At 41.5% G+C, this 17,122-nt stretch overlaps 1 protein-coding gene across 3 annotated transcripts in view; it reads right to left on the minus strand.

The window, feature by feature from the left end:
- Window positions 1-17,122, minus strand: part of RAMP3 (receptor activity modifying protein 3) — a 73,054-nt gene that overhangs the window by 26,677 nt on the left and 29,255 nt on the right. For 2 of the 3 annotated variants that reach the window (XM_065665634.1, XM_065665632.1), the window contains 2 exons: window positions 3,632-3,661; window positions 860-992 (listed from right to left, as the gene is read on the minus strand). In XM_065665634.1, the coding sequence (XP_065521706.1) occupies window positions 860-992; window positions 3,632-3,650 (152 nt within the window). In that variant the 5' untranslated portion in view covers window positions 3,651-3,661. Of the gene's footprint in view, window positions 1-859; window positions 993-3,631; window positions 3,662-7,662; window positions 7,706-17,122 lie in introns of those variants that run through there. The other variant, XM_065665633.1, reaches the window with a different exon arrangement.

Raw genomic sequence — 17,122 nt, forward strand, 5'->3', positions numbered from 1 at the left:
TCATCCGCTAGTTAAAATCTTGCATAAGGTGGCTGCAAAACTTTGCATTCACCTGAGGTGATACTACATAGGAAACAAGACCAATGGTCATATGAGACAAGAAGATGTCTGGGGCTATTTGACACTGTGACAGATCTCGTGACAGCTAGTTTATGGCTACCCTGCCTCAGGAGCATCCCCTAAACCATTACAGAGCAGTTTCAAAGCCAGGAAGATGCTCTGCTTCAGGCTGGCTTGTAGCACACTTATTCACTTGAGTCTCATCCGCTGAAGTGCTGAACGCCTGCAGTTCCCTCTGATTTCAGGGGGTGTTTAGGATACTCAGCACTTCCGAAAACCAAGCATTATGCATGAGCAGACATGCTCTGAAGAAGCAAAGGCTCCACGAAGTCAAAACCACCACCAATTCCACAAGCCCACTGAGTTCCCTGCAGAGCAGAGTTTTAACTGTGCAGCTTTATAGAAAAAAACATATTACTCAAGTAACATTTGTCTAAAGTGTACAGAGATATAGATTAAATACAAACACAACTGTCTGAGGTAAAAGCAATAGCAGCTAGTATTACATTAGACCACTGGGTGGTTCTCATTTAAGTGGTCAATTTTGTGCACTCTTTGAGTTAAGAGTTGGGCCTTTCTGCGTGCATGGGGCCATACTGCAGGGACTTAAGCGCTACAGCTTAGCCCTCTGCAATAGGCAACCAAATACAGAAGGATTTCAGTTTATCTGGAACACAAACACTTTATATGCATTATGGATGTAGACATTACAGTGTTCGTGGTCTCTGACGTGATCCTTTCTTTAAAAGACAAATAGCATTATCAGGTGAGAACTATTAAAACCAAAACTAGCTCTTACATGATAAATTCTGTCAGGTTGCACCATTTTTTAGAGTCCACTTTCTTCATCATCTCTTCAAAGGATTTTCCACAGGCAGGCAACTTTTCTAACATGAGAGATTCATTGCAGAGATTAGTCTGTTGACGAGCACCTAGGTAAAATGAGAAAGCACCTTAAATATCATCACTGAAACAGAAACAACACAAACATATCACTCACAAGTTACATTGTTGTAAACCTATCAGTTAACTTTCCAGATAATTTTAGAAAATAGATAAAATACACCTTTACATAAATTAATTAAAAACATAACTTAGTATGAAATACTATAGGTTACCATATACAGTATCATCTTTTAGACCTAACATAGAGGAACCTACCTATTCAGTTTTCTAACCTTACTATCTAGTAATACTACTTATACTATACTGACTTACAAACTAACACATAGAAATGCCTATTTGCATTTTTAGTTAAAAGCTAACTGGAGTCACTGACCATATACTTCAGTGTAGAAAGCACTTCTCAAGCTCACACAGATGCATCCCATTCAACTAACTGTATGGCTGTAAATGTACTTCAACATCAAAAACACTTGTGTGTCTTACCAGCTAAAGGGCTTGAATTCCACAGCCACAGTTTAGCTTTTCCTTTAGTATATCCACTAAAAGAATTATCTACCATTATGAGATGTTAATGTTGCAGTATACAGCTACCAACAAAGAAAGAATTAACCCTGACTTCAGCAAACCTGTATATTTTGCAACCTGAAGTGGCAATTCCACAATATTTAGAGCCAAAGTCAGAAGTTTTTCTCATGCAGCCCCTGTCTGCATTGGAATATAAAGACTGTATTTTGGTATTTCTTATAAACTTAAAATTCTGCAAAAAAATCTCTTCAGACTAACTAAAGCTTTTGATTTTGATAAGGTTGAAACATTTTGTTTTGATTGTCTTGCTTTACCTTTATAAATGCCACTAGTTTGAGTATTCTTCTATATACAAAAAGCATACATTTTGTAGAACATTAAAATTATCCGAAAGTATACGTATGTCAACTTATTTAATATAAATGCCTAAATTAAATTAGTCAGAAAAACCTCAGTGTGATTACTTCTTTTTAGAGCAGCACAAATCAGAGAAAAGGATTTACCTGAACAAAACTGCAATTCTAACAGGTCCTCATGTGTCAAACAACCCTCCTGAGAACTCTGGAGGAACAGCTTTTATATGAATAAAGCCAAGAACAGACTACTTCATCCTTTTTAATCATTGGAAAAAGAAGTCTAAGTAGAATCGTATCTTGCACCTTTTTCTCCTTGAACTACATTTTTCACTGAGACCCTATTTATACCAGGGAGAGGAGGTATTTCTTTTCCTTCTATTAGTTACTTTGAAAGCAGGATCCCATCATTGCTGAAAAGAGCCAATGGTTCCAATTATGTGCGGTGACAGGCAAACACACTGCCAGGTGAAGTAGGTTGAAGGCGTGCAAGTCTTCACTTGAGAAGTCAGGCACAGCCCCCACTCTCAACAGGGCACTGTGTTCCTTACCGTTCAGTCCAAAAAACCTAAGCCAAGATGACTGGTTTCAGGCTTCATATCATGACCCAGCCATTAGTCAGAAACTTGAACATCTTCATTCAAAATGGGCCATGTGATTGGAAGACAGGCTGGAGTGCACATTAAGTGCCTCACCCAGGGAGAGGGCTCTGGAGCCTGGGCAGGAGTACCTTGCAACTCAAACTATCACAGCCAACATCTTAGCTGGGGAAGTCACTGATTCAGTGATGCCATGTGCCAAAGGAGACACAGCTGTCACATCTGACCAAAGAAATACTTCACTTTCACATACTTTCCAAAAGCAGCAGATCAACAACTGAGACCCTAAGCCTGCTATTTCATACAGACCACAAACCTCTCCGGGTATACGGCCGACTCACTGGGACCCAACCCTACCTCCTTTGTCATGTCTGACTGACAGAGCTCATAAAGCTGATGCTAAGCCTTCATCCATGTCAGGAAAAAATCAATTAATCAGCAGTGATAGAAATGGTGAAAGTTATGAAACAGGGGCAGCATAATAACTCTGTCCTTGGGAAGTTAACATGGTAGCGTGGGCCCTGCCTATTTAAGTGCTCCTGCCCATGCATCTGGTGGCTGCAGCAGCTATGTTTTATGTTCCACTGCTAGATCTGCAGATGAATACTAAAGCTGGGCAGAATTCAAACCCAGATATGAAAGTTGCATAGCTGGCAACTTGAATCCTGCATTGATGCTTTGTCAAAAGTTAAGCAAAGCTGCCTTCCCTGGCAGACTATTCTAACCAACCAGCTATCATTTGATTTATAACTCTATAAATCCAACAGAATACGAGTGTCTCCTCCATTACATCATGTGCACTAACAATTTACTCCATCTCCTTCCCAGCAGGGTGTTTAAATGGATTTTCCATGGCCTTGGTATTTTTTGGTTAGCTTTCTTTAGAACTTCAGTATTTTGCCGGGTTATAGAAAAAACTCTGATAGAGTCATTTGACAAAAACAATCTGATGATGCAAGAGTTTCTGTCTAAATCCCTGGCCAAAGGGATTTAAAATTAAGAATAATTCTACTGGTTTACCATGACTCTTGAGACTGACCTTTACAAAACACTACAGAACTTTCTGTTCATACAGCTGATGGAGATGACCAGTTGACTAACTGAAATGAGACAGGATGAAAGTGCTTCTCAGACAGCTGCCATCAATAAAACAGAAAGAGAAGTTTGAAGTTTAAAAGCAAAGCTCACCTGCGAATCCAAGCGTCATCAGACCATTAACTAGAGGGAGGGGGAAAAAGAGAGATGAGTTAGCTACCTCCATGCTGTTACGTCAAAAACAGTACAGATACAAGCAAACCTGAGCATAATTTAAGCTTCAAGAGAATACTCAAGTATTCATTTGATCATTAGTTTCAGTTTTATCAAAAAGTGAGTCTGAATGGAAAAAATAACATTTAGAGAACATGATGCTTTTAAATTCCTTTTTACCTATCCTTTAAATGCCTGAGTCATGCAGATGCATGGATCTATCCACACCACTCTTTCCTATAGATTCCAATGTTAAGAATTAGGGACAGGGAAAATTTTACTTTAAGCTTCTTGAGCATGAAAATTTGGAGAAATAACACATTTGCTCAAAATGGAGATGAACTGCACATTCTAAAGTGTAAAGCAAAAAATCCCAAACCCTTTTGCTATTAAAATCAAGCAAGCACAGAATCATAAATAAGTGTGTACTATATTTGTTGAGAAATGTAATGCTGTTTTTCATGGTCTCCACCTTTTGCACAGTGAAATCATACATTTTGAAAACCATTACAGTCAAAACACATAAGCTTCTCACACAGATGTTACTTTAATAGGTATGTCAGAAGAGCATCCAAATGGAAACACAGACTATGCCAACAGAAGGCGGCTTCTGATTAGCAACCTGCAGTACATTCAAATGGATTAAATGAACAGAAGCCCACTGTGTTTGCACAGCTCCAGCCACACTTAGGATTTTACAGATAGACCTAAAAGGGATATGGCTTCAATTGTTTTTGATATCCCACTGAAAAGAAGAAAAATTGCTGACAAATCTTTATAGTATTAAGTATATAGTATGCATCAGAAACTAAATGAGTAATTTCACACACATGGGTGCCCCCTGCTTCTTGTTTATACTCTACATGTCACTCCAGTAGAATGAATCAAGCTATATACATAGCAGAATATTAGTTCAAATCATATTGATCTAGCCTGTACAGTCACTGTGATATGCCAAGCTCTCGACTGAGTTAACTGCAAATTGTGTACATACATCTGAGGAGAATTTAGACCCTTCCAAGGAACGTATTTTTCTTCCAGACAAGCATTAATTTCTGTCTCGGTTACTAATGAGACAGAATGTACTGAAACTGTAAAAAGCAGGAATCCAAGTATCCGAAAACTGAGTTGCATCCAACACACAGAGCTGAAACGCCATTACACACTCTGGCAGCTGTATCTCTTTCACAAATAAAGCACTGCTCTTTCCAGACTGTAATGCCAGGTGTAATACCAGTAAATATACTTGAGTCTCTTTATCCTCACTTGAAAAATGTGACTGATCAACTGCAGAATACTGAAGATCAAATTAAAAGCACCCAATTTCTGAGGAAGCCAAACCCACTGATTCTGAGGAAAGGGGTCTAGATGCACATAGGTGCCGTAGATGCTCCCCTGGAGGACCACAGCCTGCACCTCAAATTTTCTATCAATTCCAGTCACTAATCTCTAGATCCTTCACAGTTATTGCTGTAGTAATCCTCATGAGACCATGGAGAGGCAAATAAACCAGCAATTACAATAAGAGAGAATCGGTAAGAGAAAACAAGTCCATGTTTTACAGAAAAGAGGCTGAGTGACTACCCCAGTGTCAGGCAGGGAAGCTGTGATAAACCAAGTACTGTAAAGGCTCTCGGGTTTGTGCTCAGAGATCCCCCTGCTCACATGAAAACATGCTTTTTGCATTTTCTGATCTGCTCATGACAAAGTAACACAGGATATTTTGCACCTGTCCTCAACCGAGAAAGTCCACATACCTTCAGAGAAGGGTGAAACAAAAATGCAGACCACCACGTGCTATCATGCCCACCTCTCTTTGTTTCTTTACTCCCAGGTATTCAACTCGTAACAAAGATTTAATCAGGAGACTACAGCTTGTTGGCCAGATAGTTCACACAGATAGTTTACACAGACTCTTCCATCAGATATTTTAAGGGGCAAGTTCAACTTATTTCTTGAGAGGTTGATGCCATCACATCTCATTAGAAGATACACAGAGGAAGTAAAGTGGGTCACAGCATTGGAAGATGCTCCCATGACCCCAAAATAAACAGTTGCTACACACTCCTACCTGAACCAACATCTAAAGGAGAAAAAAGGAGGTTCAGTTTAACTGTGCCAGTTGACTACAGGTTAAATCCTGTTAATAATGAACTACAACAATGGCCTTTAACTTTTATTTTCTCCATACACTGTAGCAGCATGTATGATTGCCCCTAGCATTAGTGGAATTAGATGTGAAGGGGCCAACCAGCATGAAGCCACAGCAAGAGGTGAAGGAAAGCATCATTGAAAGAAAGATGGGGAAAAATCAGTTTGAAGAGCCTATGGAAAGAAAAACAAAATAGGATAAAGTGATAGAAAATAAGAAAGCCAAGAAAAAAAAACAAGTTTTTACTAATAACCTTCTTGTATATGAAAAAAAAAACTGGTTCTAGACCTTCACTGCACCCTCTCATTATTCACTCTCTACCCTCCTTTTGTAAACAGGCATTCTTCTGGCATGAAAAAGGGAATTCAGAATAGGATTCACAGCACCATGTAAATTCACTATTGGGATACATGAGAGGGTAAATGTCCTACAATTTTTCTGGTACATAAACTTCTGTTTTCCTCTAAAATGGATAAATATTTCTAAATGGTTGTTTTTCTGCTATACTGTTATTATTCCCTGGTGTTCTCTCTTGACGCTTAAAATTAGCACTGGAAGTCTTTGGATTTGAAGCAGCCTCTGAATTGCTGTGTGCTCTTCCTACTCCACGTTTCTCCAAACACTTTGTAAGGATAATTCTGAAAACCTTGTTTATGAGGGAGATGTCAGAACATTTGCCTTTGCCTGATCACTTCTTGAGCCTGCTGCACTGGCTGACAGGATAAGAAGGTTTTTGAGCAGCTCCAAGACTTTCTCAGAATACATATATCAAATAATTCTTGTTTTACCTAACCCCTGTATGCAGTTCTTCACCAGCAATTACAACAAAAGAACATATAATGGCCTCGAGTTAAATCTACTATCAAGACCCTACTTCTATACCTCTTTCTAAAGACAATCCTGCCAATTGCAATCATCTAATCTTTAACTATGTGTCAGGACATCAGATCTCCATATGGAAGTTATGCATTAAGCAAACACCCGCCTCTCTGCCGAGCCCGAGGTTTTATTGATAGCTTTACTGATGCCAATATTGAAGCTTTATTGATAGTGTGCAAAAACTGCTCTAACATATAGTTCATGAAAGTAGGTGAAACCACAGTTTGAAATGGCAACTGCTGCTCTGCAGTTCTGCACCTCTGATTTGTTGGAAGCACAGGAGAAAGATTAATACTCTATTAGTATCATTTTGTCATATTGATCACATCTCTTTATCCACATTTCTTTTATAAATCTGATTTTAAACATTGAACAAATCCATCTTACAGAAGTGTACCAATGTTTCATCAGGTATTTAACTGTAACATGAATTTACCTGTTGTGTGGGTGGCATTAAAGATCACGTTAAATTCGCTAATCTTTTATGTAAACCCCAAGTTATACCATTACACATTCTCTGGCATGAATGCACAAAGACTTTGGGGTATCTAATGCATAACAGACTTCCATGGAAACAACTCCACCTATGCTCTGACACAATGTCAAGTGCATCCTATTGCATCAGAAAAACAATGATTACAAGTAGCTAGGGGTTCTTTATTACCTATCTTCCTGACATTTACAAGCTCAAGAGCCTCATTTCACTAGGATTTTTATAAATACAGAAGGAAAAGATGAGCTAACACAAGCATCACATGGCTGCTTTCCAAAGAGTTCTCTAAAAGCCCTTCAAGGGGGCAAGTAACATGTATGCGGCCAAGACACAGCAGAATCTGAAGAGGCTAAGCAACCCTGAAGCTTGATGGGAAAGCCCACAAAAGTCTGCTTTGAATAAGACTAAGACAAAACAGTTTCTTCAAAGGTATTTCATCAAACCCACCTTTTCCCCTGCGTAATCTCTATGCCTTTCTTCAGACAAATAACATTGGTAAGCATTGCTTAAAGGCACATCAAGGTACATCTCTCTCTTCCAATTTTATATCATGTTAGGGCACTCAGTTTTGTATCACCAACTCAATCACAGTGCTGGCAGGAGGGGCAGAGGTGGACCAAGTAAGCATATGAGCTGGGCATGCAGAAACCAGTCCCTACAGTAAGAGAAACAGGCAAAAGAACTTAGACCATTTCTGTCCTTTCAGCTTAAAGCCAAGGTTTGCTACACCAGCTGTTGTGAGAAAAGGTACTCATCTTTAGCTAGTATGAAATAACACTGATTGAGTTTTGAACATGTCAACCTGCTGAGGAGCAGATTGACATAGGCTGATTTACCAGACATGGTAACTGAGGTACTGAAACAGATTGGACTTAACACCCACAGTGCCACTGCTTGCAACTGGGAGAAGTCTTAACACAGAGAGTTTCCAGTAGGGCTGTTGAAGCTTGAAGCCATGTACTTCTCAGCAGCCACACAAGATACCTTGTGCCACAGGGAGCTGGCTGGTCCTCCCCCTGCTGCAGCCTTCATCCTTCCTGCCCTTACAGGCCTAGTTTATACCCCCACAAACTGCAGCTCTGGGCTATTTATTAAATTATAAACTGCTTCTCTGAGCCCAATTCTCATTCCAGCTTAATCACACCAGGATGCTAAGTCCCCAACAGAGATAACAAAGTGATAATTTAGCATGAAATTAGTATACAGATTGGCAAAGCATAAACTTCGGTTATGAAAATGTCTGAAACGCATTCAAGGGAAAAAGAATTGATGATGACTGTTGACAAGCTGGGGTGACCCCAGCACCATCCCCCAAGATGGGCAGAGCCACAGGTGGGAAACTGGCTCTATTGGCAGCTCCAGTGTGGCCGGGGATGAATCAGAGAGTGCAGCAGCAGCAGCAGATAGGCCCAGAGGCCAGGTTGGATGGAGTCTTGGATGACATGGTTTAGTGTGAGGTGTCCCTGCCCATGGCAGGAAGGTTGGAACTGGATGATCCTTTAAGATCCTTTCCAACCCTAACTGTTCTATGACTCTATGAGGTCACCCAATACATAGGTCCAGAGCACATGCAGGAAAATAGCCAGTAAGCCAGGAGCACTTATGGTGTAGCTCAGGGCACAGTGGGAGACTCAGGCAGCAGGCAGAGGGGAACTCGCTGGGGCTGTTGAGGGTGCTGTTAATGCACTGGGAGTCCTGACAGTAAGGCAGCAAGTGGTCAGCAAAGTGCAGCCTTCCACCTAGGCTTACAAACATGATGCAAAAACTGGTCCAGATGGATAACTCTATTTACTATACAGTGAAATGTATGCCTGTGTGTATGGGGAAAATGAAACACAGCTTCTCAGGTGGCCACCCTGAGAGAGAAAGTTATCATGAGTGATTCCAAGTCTAGAGGTTGTTATAAAAGTACAGAAAGGAAAAAAATGCTATTGGTACAAAAACTGAAGTCCCACCTGCCAATCTTTAAATAACCCTTGCTACAGTATATATGGCTCAGAAGGTCATCTTTTGTTCTCAGCTACTAACTGTCCCTTTGACACTTTATAAGAGGAGCGGGATGGGGAAGGAGAGGAACAGGAACAGGACACAAGAACATCATCACATAGTGTGAAAGCAGCCAAGGAAATGAGGCAACTGAAGTTCACGGAGCCAGGCAATGACAGGAACCCAACACAAAGGAAGGATGCCAAGAATAAACAGAAGCTTGCAATAAATATAGTACTTGAAAGAAGTGTTACACTTGCATTCAGAATTGACCCAAAAAAACCCATGCCTCAGCATGTGGAGAGGCAGGAGCAAGTAAACCTGTTGGCAGGGTGCATTGATCTGTCACTATGCCCAAGAAGTTATCTAGAGAGCTAAGATAAAAGGTAACATAGAAGTCAGCTTTGCACCATCCCCTGCTTTGATGCTAAATCCTCTTTAATACATTTTTTTCCCTTTGTCAACTTCATGGAAGACATGTATTAGCCATGTAAATGTAATATTCAAAACTAAAAGTGCAGTTCAATGCTATACTTTATCACAGTTTGAGGCATTACATTATTGCTTTTGAATTGGCAAGGTAATTTCAGACAGTTAACAATTTTGGACGTCAGAGTCTTCTTCCTGCAGAGCAAGAAAAGCAGGAAGGCAATTTAAGCTTTTTCGTTTCATCACTGCAAATCAGCAGGGAACATTACTGAGGACACTGGCTGTTCAGGCTCATTTTGGCTCAGAGTTGCCCAGCTTTCCAGCGACTGCAAAGAAATGTGACAATTACTCTGAACTCATACTTCAGCTGGGAATTTTTCAGAGCAGGAATACAAATTATTGCCTTTTACATTCCTTGGTGGAGTTCTTAAATCACTGCTGGCAGCGTATAAATAATGCTGCTCAATTTCTGAACAGCCTATGGCTGCTTCCAGAGGTGTTGGATGAGTTTTCTACTACTTTGTTTGAAAGCAGTATGATTTATTTCAATATATATCTAACCAGTACTTTTCATTAAATATTTTTCTTATTAATATTTATTTACTAAATAACTATTTAAATAAACCATGCCGCTTCAACAACAGACTTAGGGAGGGGATTATTTAGCAACTGACTGAACAAAAAGATCTGTATTGTAATGGGAGTCCTGTGACTCAACCTGAAATGTCACATAATGTTTTCTCCCCTTCTTTTCTGTCCCATTATGCTTTTGATGAAGCACTGTGTAACTGAAATATAAATCCTTAATTTTTTTTTACTGCCACTGACTTTCAGAACGTGGATGAACTGAATATTCTAACCTCAGAACCAAGTGCTTGAAGTAGACCATCTTCACACTCTTTTAGAAGGGTGCTACGGACAAATGTGATCCTTGACAGAAATCTTGAGATCCATCCTTACAGTAAAATTGAAGAAGACTAAGAGGAGTACATTTGTTTCTAGAGTAGAAAGAAATCTGTGGCATTAGAAACTGTTTAAAGATGACACCCAGCAACAATACAGGGACCACAATACGACTTAAGGGGGCTGGAAGAGAGTCTCAGAGGACTAACACTCCTCAGGAGGTGCTACAGCCTACAGCTAGCAGAGACAAGCAGAACAGCTTGCCTAACAAATCCTTATTGACTGAATTCACTTCTGTGACTGTTCTCTGGGACATCAGGAAAACACTGTTATTTAGGATGTATCTACAGGCCTTCTAAAGGCTTTGTGCTCCTTGTTTTCATTTAATTTCTGCCTGTGAGACCTGGTCTTCTGGGTCTTGGAATACACTAGTTGACACACAGATGTGTAACCTCTAAACCAACCAAATTCTCTCTCTTAATAATTTATGATTACAGATAAATATGCTTCTAGCAAGAGGAAGTGAAAATCTTTTTTCACCCCCTAAACATCTGCACTTCTCCAGGTTCATTACAGCCTTGTGTGGTACCACTGGTGTGGTCCCAATTTTACACCAGGTATGGAAACGATGACAGAACTAGTAAGAGATTTGTCTCAGTCACAAGTAGGAACCAGCATCACACCGAGAAGAGAGTGACCCAGCAGTGGTGTGGTGTCAGGACCTCTCTCTCCTCTCAGAAAATGTTACCAAAGTAACTGAAGAACATGATGATCTCTCTGCCCCAAAGATAATAATTGTGAAATGTGTCTGCTGTGCCATTTATGGGAAAAGAACATCACCAAATGAGGCAGCACAGTTCAGATCTATCCCCTGCAACAGGGCAGACAGTCTGCAATTCATTGTGAAGAGAGACACACCCCCCCAGTCCACATCAGCCCCCAAAGCTGGCCATCCACATCCAGGACCTCGGTCTGTCATTGTACCACCTAATCACCTGGAAGCACATATTAGACCTAAGGGATGCTCATTATTGTAACCCAAATGCCTGTCATTAGTCAAAAAGACAGGAAAACACAAAAGAAAATGTGATGTGACATGAGAATTCCCTATAATAAGGAAACATAAGGTCACCACAATACTGACTTCACTCTATACCTATCCACCTGTGAATGAGTGTAAAACACCAGTCCCCCGAGGCAAATAGTCTGCTCCTGTGGATGGCCTGAAAGAGAAGTCAAGCAACATTTCTTTTTTAATAACCTTGGGAAAGGGAAATGACCCGTGAAGGTTTCACAGACAAGGGTCACAACACACTCCCTCCTGAGGAAGTGTTTAAAACCATGGGATACTTGAAGACATTAAAAGTTTCTTCTTCCCTTGACAGGCAGAACATTTAAATCAAGATCTTGTCATCGTAGAAGATCTGGGAAAATGTGGGATTTTTTCCACTTTTCTGACCAGACAACAAAAATCCCCACCCTGCACATCCACCTTCTCTGAATGCTGCATGTACTCCTCCTGCACATCCACCTTCTCTGAATGCTGCATGTACTCCTCTTGCACATCCACCTTCTCTAAATGCTGCATGTACTCCTCTTGCAGACTCCTAATGCTGTTACATACTGTGTTGAGGCATTACATCAACATAATTTCAGCAGTCATGCCTCCAATGAATGCTGCATCTACCATGAAATAGTAAGTTGGCCTGACCATTCAAATGTGGGCTGTTTTGCTTCAGTAGCCCAGGTCACCTGCCAGTGCTCCAGAGCTCTGGATACTCAACTACACAAGCACAGAATATTTTCAATGACATATTGCCATGAAGAACTCAAAAGAGCAATAAAACTAACAAAATCTCAGAGCTTTGCATGCCTATGTATACTGCTATGCACCTGCTTATTGTAGGTCTGTGTGTGTCTTCGCAACAGCATCCTTACTCCAAGGAATAATCACTGAAAACATATCCTTGGCAGTCTGGCATGGCAGCATGATCCCTGCACACCATAACCTTTCCTGGATAGATATCCCCCCACAGGAAACTCCACAGCAGCAGGCACTGGTATAGGAAACTACCTAGGCCAATCCTGGAGTAAATCATTACTCTTAGTGTATATGAGGAGCAGAACTGAACTGCAGAAGAACACAAATTCCCAGGTATCACCCTCAGCAAGGCAGGGCATATCTGGCTGCTCATGCAGAACCCAGTGCTGCTCAGTTTGCACTTTCTCTCTTTATGTTGATTTTATGTTTCCTAACACAGTTGCTTTGTTTTCCAAATAGCAGGTGCCACCAAAGGAGTAAGAAGAAATAATGACATGGTTAAACTCCTTTTTATTTTTCCACCATCTGCTATCTTAGAATCACAGAATCAGCCAGGTTGGAAAAGACCTTTAAGATCACAAAGTCCTTTAAGATCACAAAGTCAAACCATTCCCAAGCACTGCCAAGGCCACCACTAACCCATGTCACTGAGGGCCTCATCTACACAGTGTGTGAACACTTGCAGAGACTTACTCCACCACTGCCCTGGGCAACTTGTTCCAATGCCTATTCCAGTGCTTCTTTGGGGAAGGAATTATTCCTAATCTCCACTCTAAACCTCCCCTGTCACAGCTTGAGGCCATTCCCTCTCATCCTGTCACTGGTTACTTGGGAGAAGAGACCAGCCACCTCCTTGCTTATTTATTAACATTGTAAAAGTTGTGCAAGTACAATTACTCCTGAGGAATAGAAAACAAGGCATTTATTAATAAGAGTTCCATTAAAAACTTACAGTAACAAAGGTATGCATAAAGTATTAAGCCAGTAAAACCTTTAAATTAAAGTTTAATTTAATTTAATTAATAACCTCTGTCCTGGTTTTCATTCATGTCAGTGTTTTATTAAGAAAAGTTAAAAAAGGGTAGTGTATCTGACCTTACTTTGTCAAGCAGCCCAAGACCAAAACACGTTTCAGCAACAGCAGATCAGCAGTGCTTCCATTTTCATGGGAAAACTAAGACTCTGCTAGGAATATGCCAGTTAAGAAGTATGGAAACCCAAAGGAAAGTAAACACTGTAGAGAAAATGCTATACCATAGTTTTTCCTGAGCTAAGAAAACTGCTAGGGCATGAGGAAGAAATCATTCATCACTATTTGTGAAGCCAGTGAACACAACCAACCCTGAGGAGCAGGCTACTGAGGAGATCTTCAGATCTCCGCATTTTTGAGCTCTGGGGTGGCTGATCCGTAGCCTAGAGTCCGCTGCTGCACAGCCACCCTACTGTGGTTACTATCCAAACCTTCTTCACAGAGGCTTTTTCTCAAGCTTTCACCCTGTAAATAATAAAAAAGCCTTCAATAACTTGAGACTGAAGCTAAAGCTGCTTTTGGGGGTTACACAAATAAACATCTGCATAAAGCCAGCCACAGAAAGATTTATGTCCCACTATTCACAAGCAGCATGAGAGCTTACTGTATTTTGTGGGACTGACTACTCAGCTAACACTTCTCTTTTGTAATTTGGTGTGGTGCTGACCCTGGCTGGACACCAGGTGCCCACCAAGCCACTCTATCACCCCTGCCCCTCAGCTGCACAGACGAGAGAAGATATAATGAAAGGCTCACGAGTTAAGGACAGGGAGAGATCACTCACTAGTTACCATCATGGGCAAAACAGATCCGACTTGGGGAAATTAATTTAAGTTACTGCCAATCAAAACCAGAGCAGGGTAATAAGAAACAAAACCAAATCTTAAACACGTTCCCTCCACCTCACCCTTTTCACGTAAGCTCAACTTCACTCCTGACTTCTCTACCTCCTCTCCTCAAGTGGTGCAAGGTGGCAGAGAATGGGGTTGTTCATCACATGTTGCATCTACCGCTCCTTCTTCCTCACACTCTTTCCCTCCTCCAACATGGGGTCTATCCCATAGGAGATAGTTCTCCATTAATTCCTTCAACTTGAGTCCTTCCCACAGAAGCACGTTTGCAGCCACTATGCCAAAAACAAACGTGAAGAGAAAAGCTGTTCCACAGCCCCTGTGGCTACCAGGCAGCACAGCCCCGATGCCAAGGCTGAGATACCCTTTAAGCAAAGGGCCCCTCTCCACTCCAAAGCTGCAGTGTGTCCAGGTCGCTCAGGGACAGCAGTGTCCCTTCAGATCAAACTAACTGTAAGTACCCATGTGGCCTTTGCACCACTGCATCAGGAGGATGTCTTCCTCACAGCCCTGAAGATATTCTCCAGTGCACAGAAGGTGAGCAAGAGAGAAGACTACAAACCGAAACTAAAGTCAAAGAGATCAAGTCTTGGAAGAAACCTGGACTTTGTGTCCTATTGATGAGCACTTGAATGATTCTACAAGATGCTATTTCTGTCCCAGTATCTCTCCATCTCTTCACAATACCCTCTGGCTGTGAACTCTCTTTTCATTTCTGCTGAAGGGAGGAGAGCCATACAGACTAATTGCTGCACACCCTGCCAAATCTCAACCTGTGTATTTGGAGACAGCAAAAATGCAAGGGTGTTTTCTAAAGGCTAGAGTCTCTAGCATTAATATCCACACAAAGGGATGCAAAAGAAATCTGCCACTTCCCAAAAGTCTGAATTCCCATAAAAAGTGACAGTCATTACTGGCAAAGTGAATGACACTATTTCTTCTCACACTGCCCACAGAAATTTTCCCCAGATCACACTCTCCAAAATAATGGCAAATCAGTCACATTTATTCGAGTGTAAAAGCAATAAGAGAGATGCTTTACTGTAGGGTGTGGTGCTTCTGCATAGCACTTCGCTTACTCAGCTTAATCTGGTTAGATGTGAAAAAGATGTGCTTCCACCAGCCCTGTGCTGTGCAAGGGCCTATCACATTGTCCTCTTCAGAGGTCAGAGTCTCCCTGGCTCAGAGCACAGGTGGAGCAAGTGGCATTCCATTTGCAGAAGGCCATCAGCCTAGCTTCAGACAGACAAAATGCTGTATTCCAGGGGATAAATTGAGGCCACCAGCTGCTATGCAGACATGCCCTTTGTTCAAGCCAATATGGTAGGGCATGTCAAGCTGCTCTGGAGATGAAGGCTGGGACCCTCTCTAGCTTTCAGACCATTTCTAACAGTGCCATCTCGTTTCCTTTTAAAGCCTTTAGAGAGGAACAAAGCTGTCTCCTCTTTTCGGGCTCGCTTCAAGGAAGCCAACAGAGATGAAGCCTAGAAACTAATGGAAAAGAAAGCTTTCTCCTATTCTCCTTTCCTACTCTTTTCTTTCCTCATACCTACACATATCCCTCCCAAACAACCCAAGAGTCCTTCAGGCAGCTTTTAGGACCTTCTACATATATAGTCACATTATAATAATGTCATTTTTTGTCATTTATATTTCCCAGTGTATCTCAGTGCAAGCCTGGCTACAAAGAGACTCTTATTTTAGAACAAAAATCACAGCTGCTTTCATAAAACATAATACACTTGTACACTTCTATTCTGAAGTAAGATGGCTCATGCAACAGCTTTCACTAATACAGAGAGGTGCAAATGAAAACAGGCTTTATTAAGTTTGTGAAAATTAATCTCTTTGTGAGCCTTAAATGAGAACACAGTTTGCTTTCTTCATACCTCTCTCTCAAGCACTAATTTCAATAGCAAAGACATGGATGATAGCAAACGGTGTTTTGTAAAGGACTCCCTTGCTGCATTTCTTTCCTTGGTAAGAAAAAGTGGAATTTGCTTTGTTTGCCACTAAGCCAAGAAATCATCTCTGTTACCAATGGAGAGGTGAGAGCAACTGAAACAACAAACTGTACAAAACCTGCTGGTATTGTACTTTTTAAAGACAACTTCATTAGCAAAACCTTGCACAGTTTACCTTGAGCCACCCCAGCCATGCTCAAGACCATGTCCTTAAAACCTTGTGGTCTGTACGTATCTGCACCTATAGCAATACCTGTCTATCCCAGGATAGACTTCTAGCTTCACTTCACAGCCTTTGATGGTCTAGCTCATAGATTTGGCTAAAATGAACCTAAAAGCTAAGCCCTCATACCTCAAAGGTGTTTAAAACCCTGACTACTATGTAGGTGGGGCTCCCAGCACAAGAGGGATGTGGAGCTGTTGGAGTGAGTCCACAGGAGAACACAGAGATGCTGCGAGGGCTGGAGCAGCTCTGCTCTGGAGCCAGGCTGAGAGAGCTGGGCTGGGTCAGCCTGGAGAAGAGAAGGCTCCTTAAGGGGAGACCTTAGAGCAGCTCCAGTGCCTAAAGGGGCTACAAGAAACCTGGAGAGAAGCTTTGGAGAAGGGACTGTAGGGACAGGACAAGGGGAATGGCTTTGAACTGACATAGGGGAGATGGAAATGAGCTCTTAGGCAGAAGTTCTTCCCTGTGAGGGTGCTGAGGTGCTGGCACAGGGTGCCCAGAGAAGCTGTGGCTGCCCCATCCCTGGCAGTGTTCAAGGCCAGGTTGGATGGGGCTTGGAGCAACCTGGTCTAGTGGAAGATGTCCCTGCCTGTGGCAGGGGGTTGGAACTGGATGAGCTTTAAGGTCCCTTCCAACCCAAACCATTCCGGGATTCTGTGATAAGAGCAAGAATTTACTAGCTAAATGGTTTCTAGAAAT

The sequence above is a fragment of the Lathamus discolor genome, chromosome 2 (genome assembly GCF_037157495.1).
Source record: "Lathamus discolor isolate bLatDis1 chromosome 2, bLatDis1.hap1, whole genome shotgun sequence".
NCBI classification, from domain to species: domain Eukaryota; kingdom Metazoa; phylum Chordata; class Aves; order Psittaciformes; family Psittacidae; genus Lathamus; species Lathamus discolor.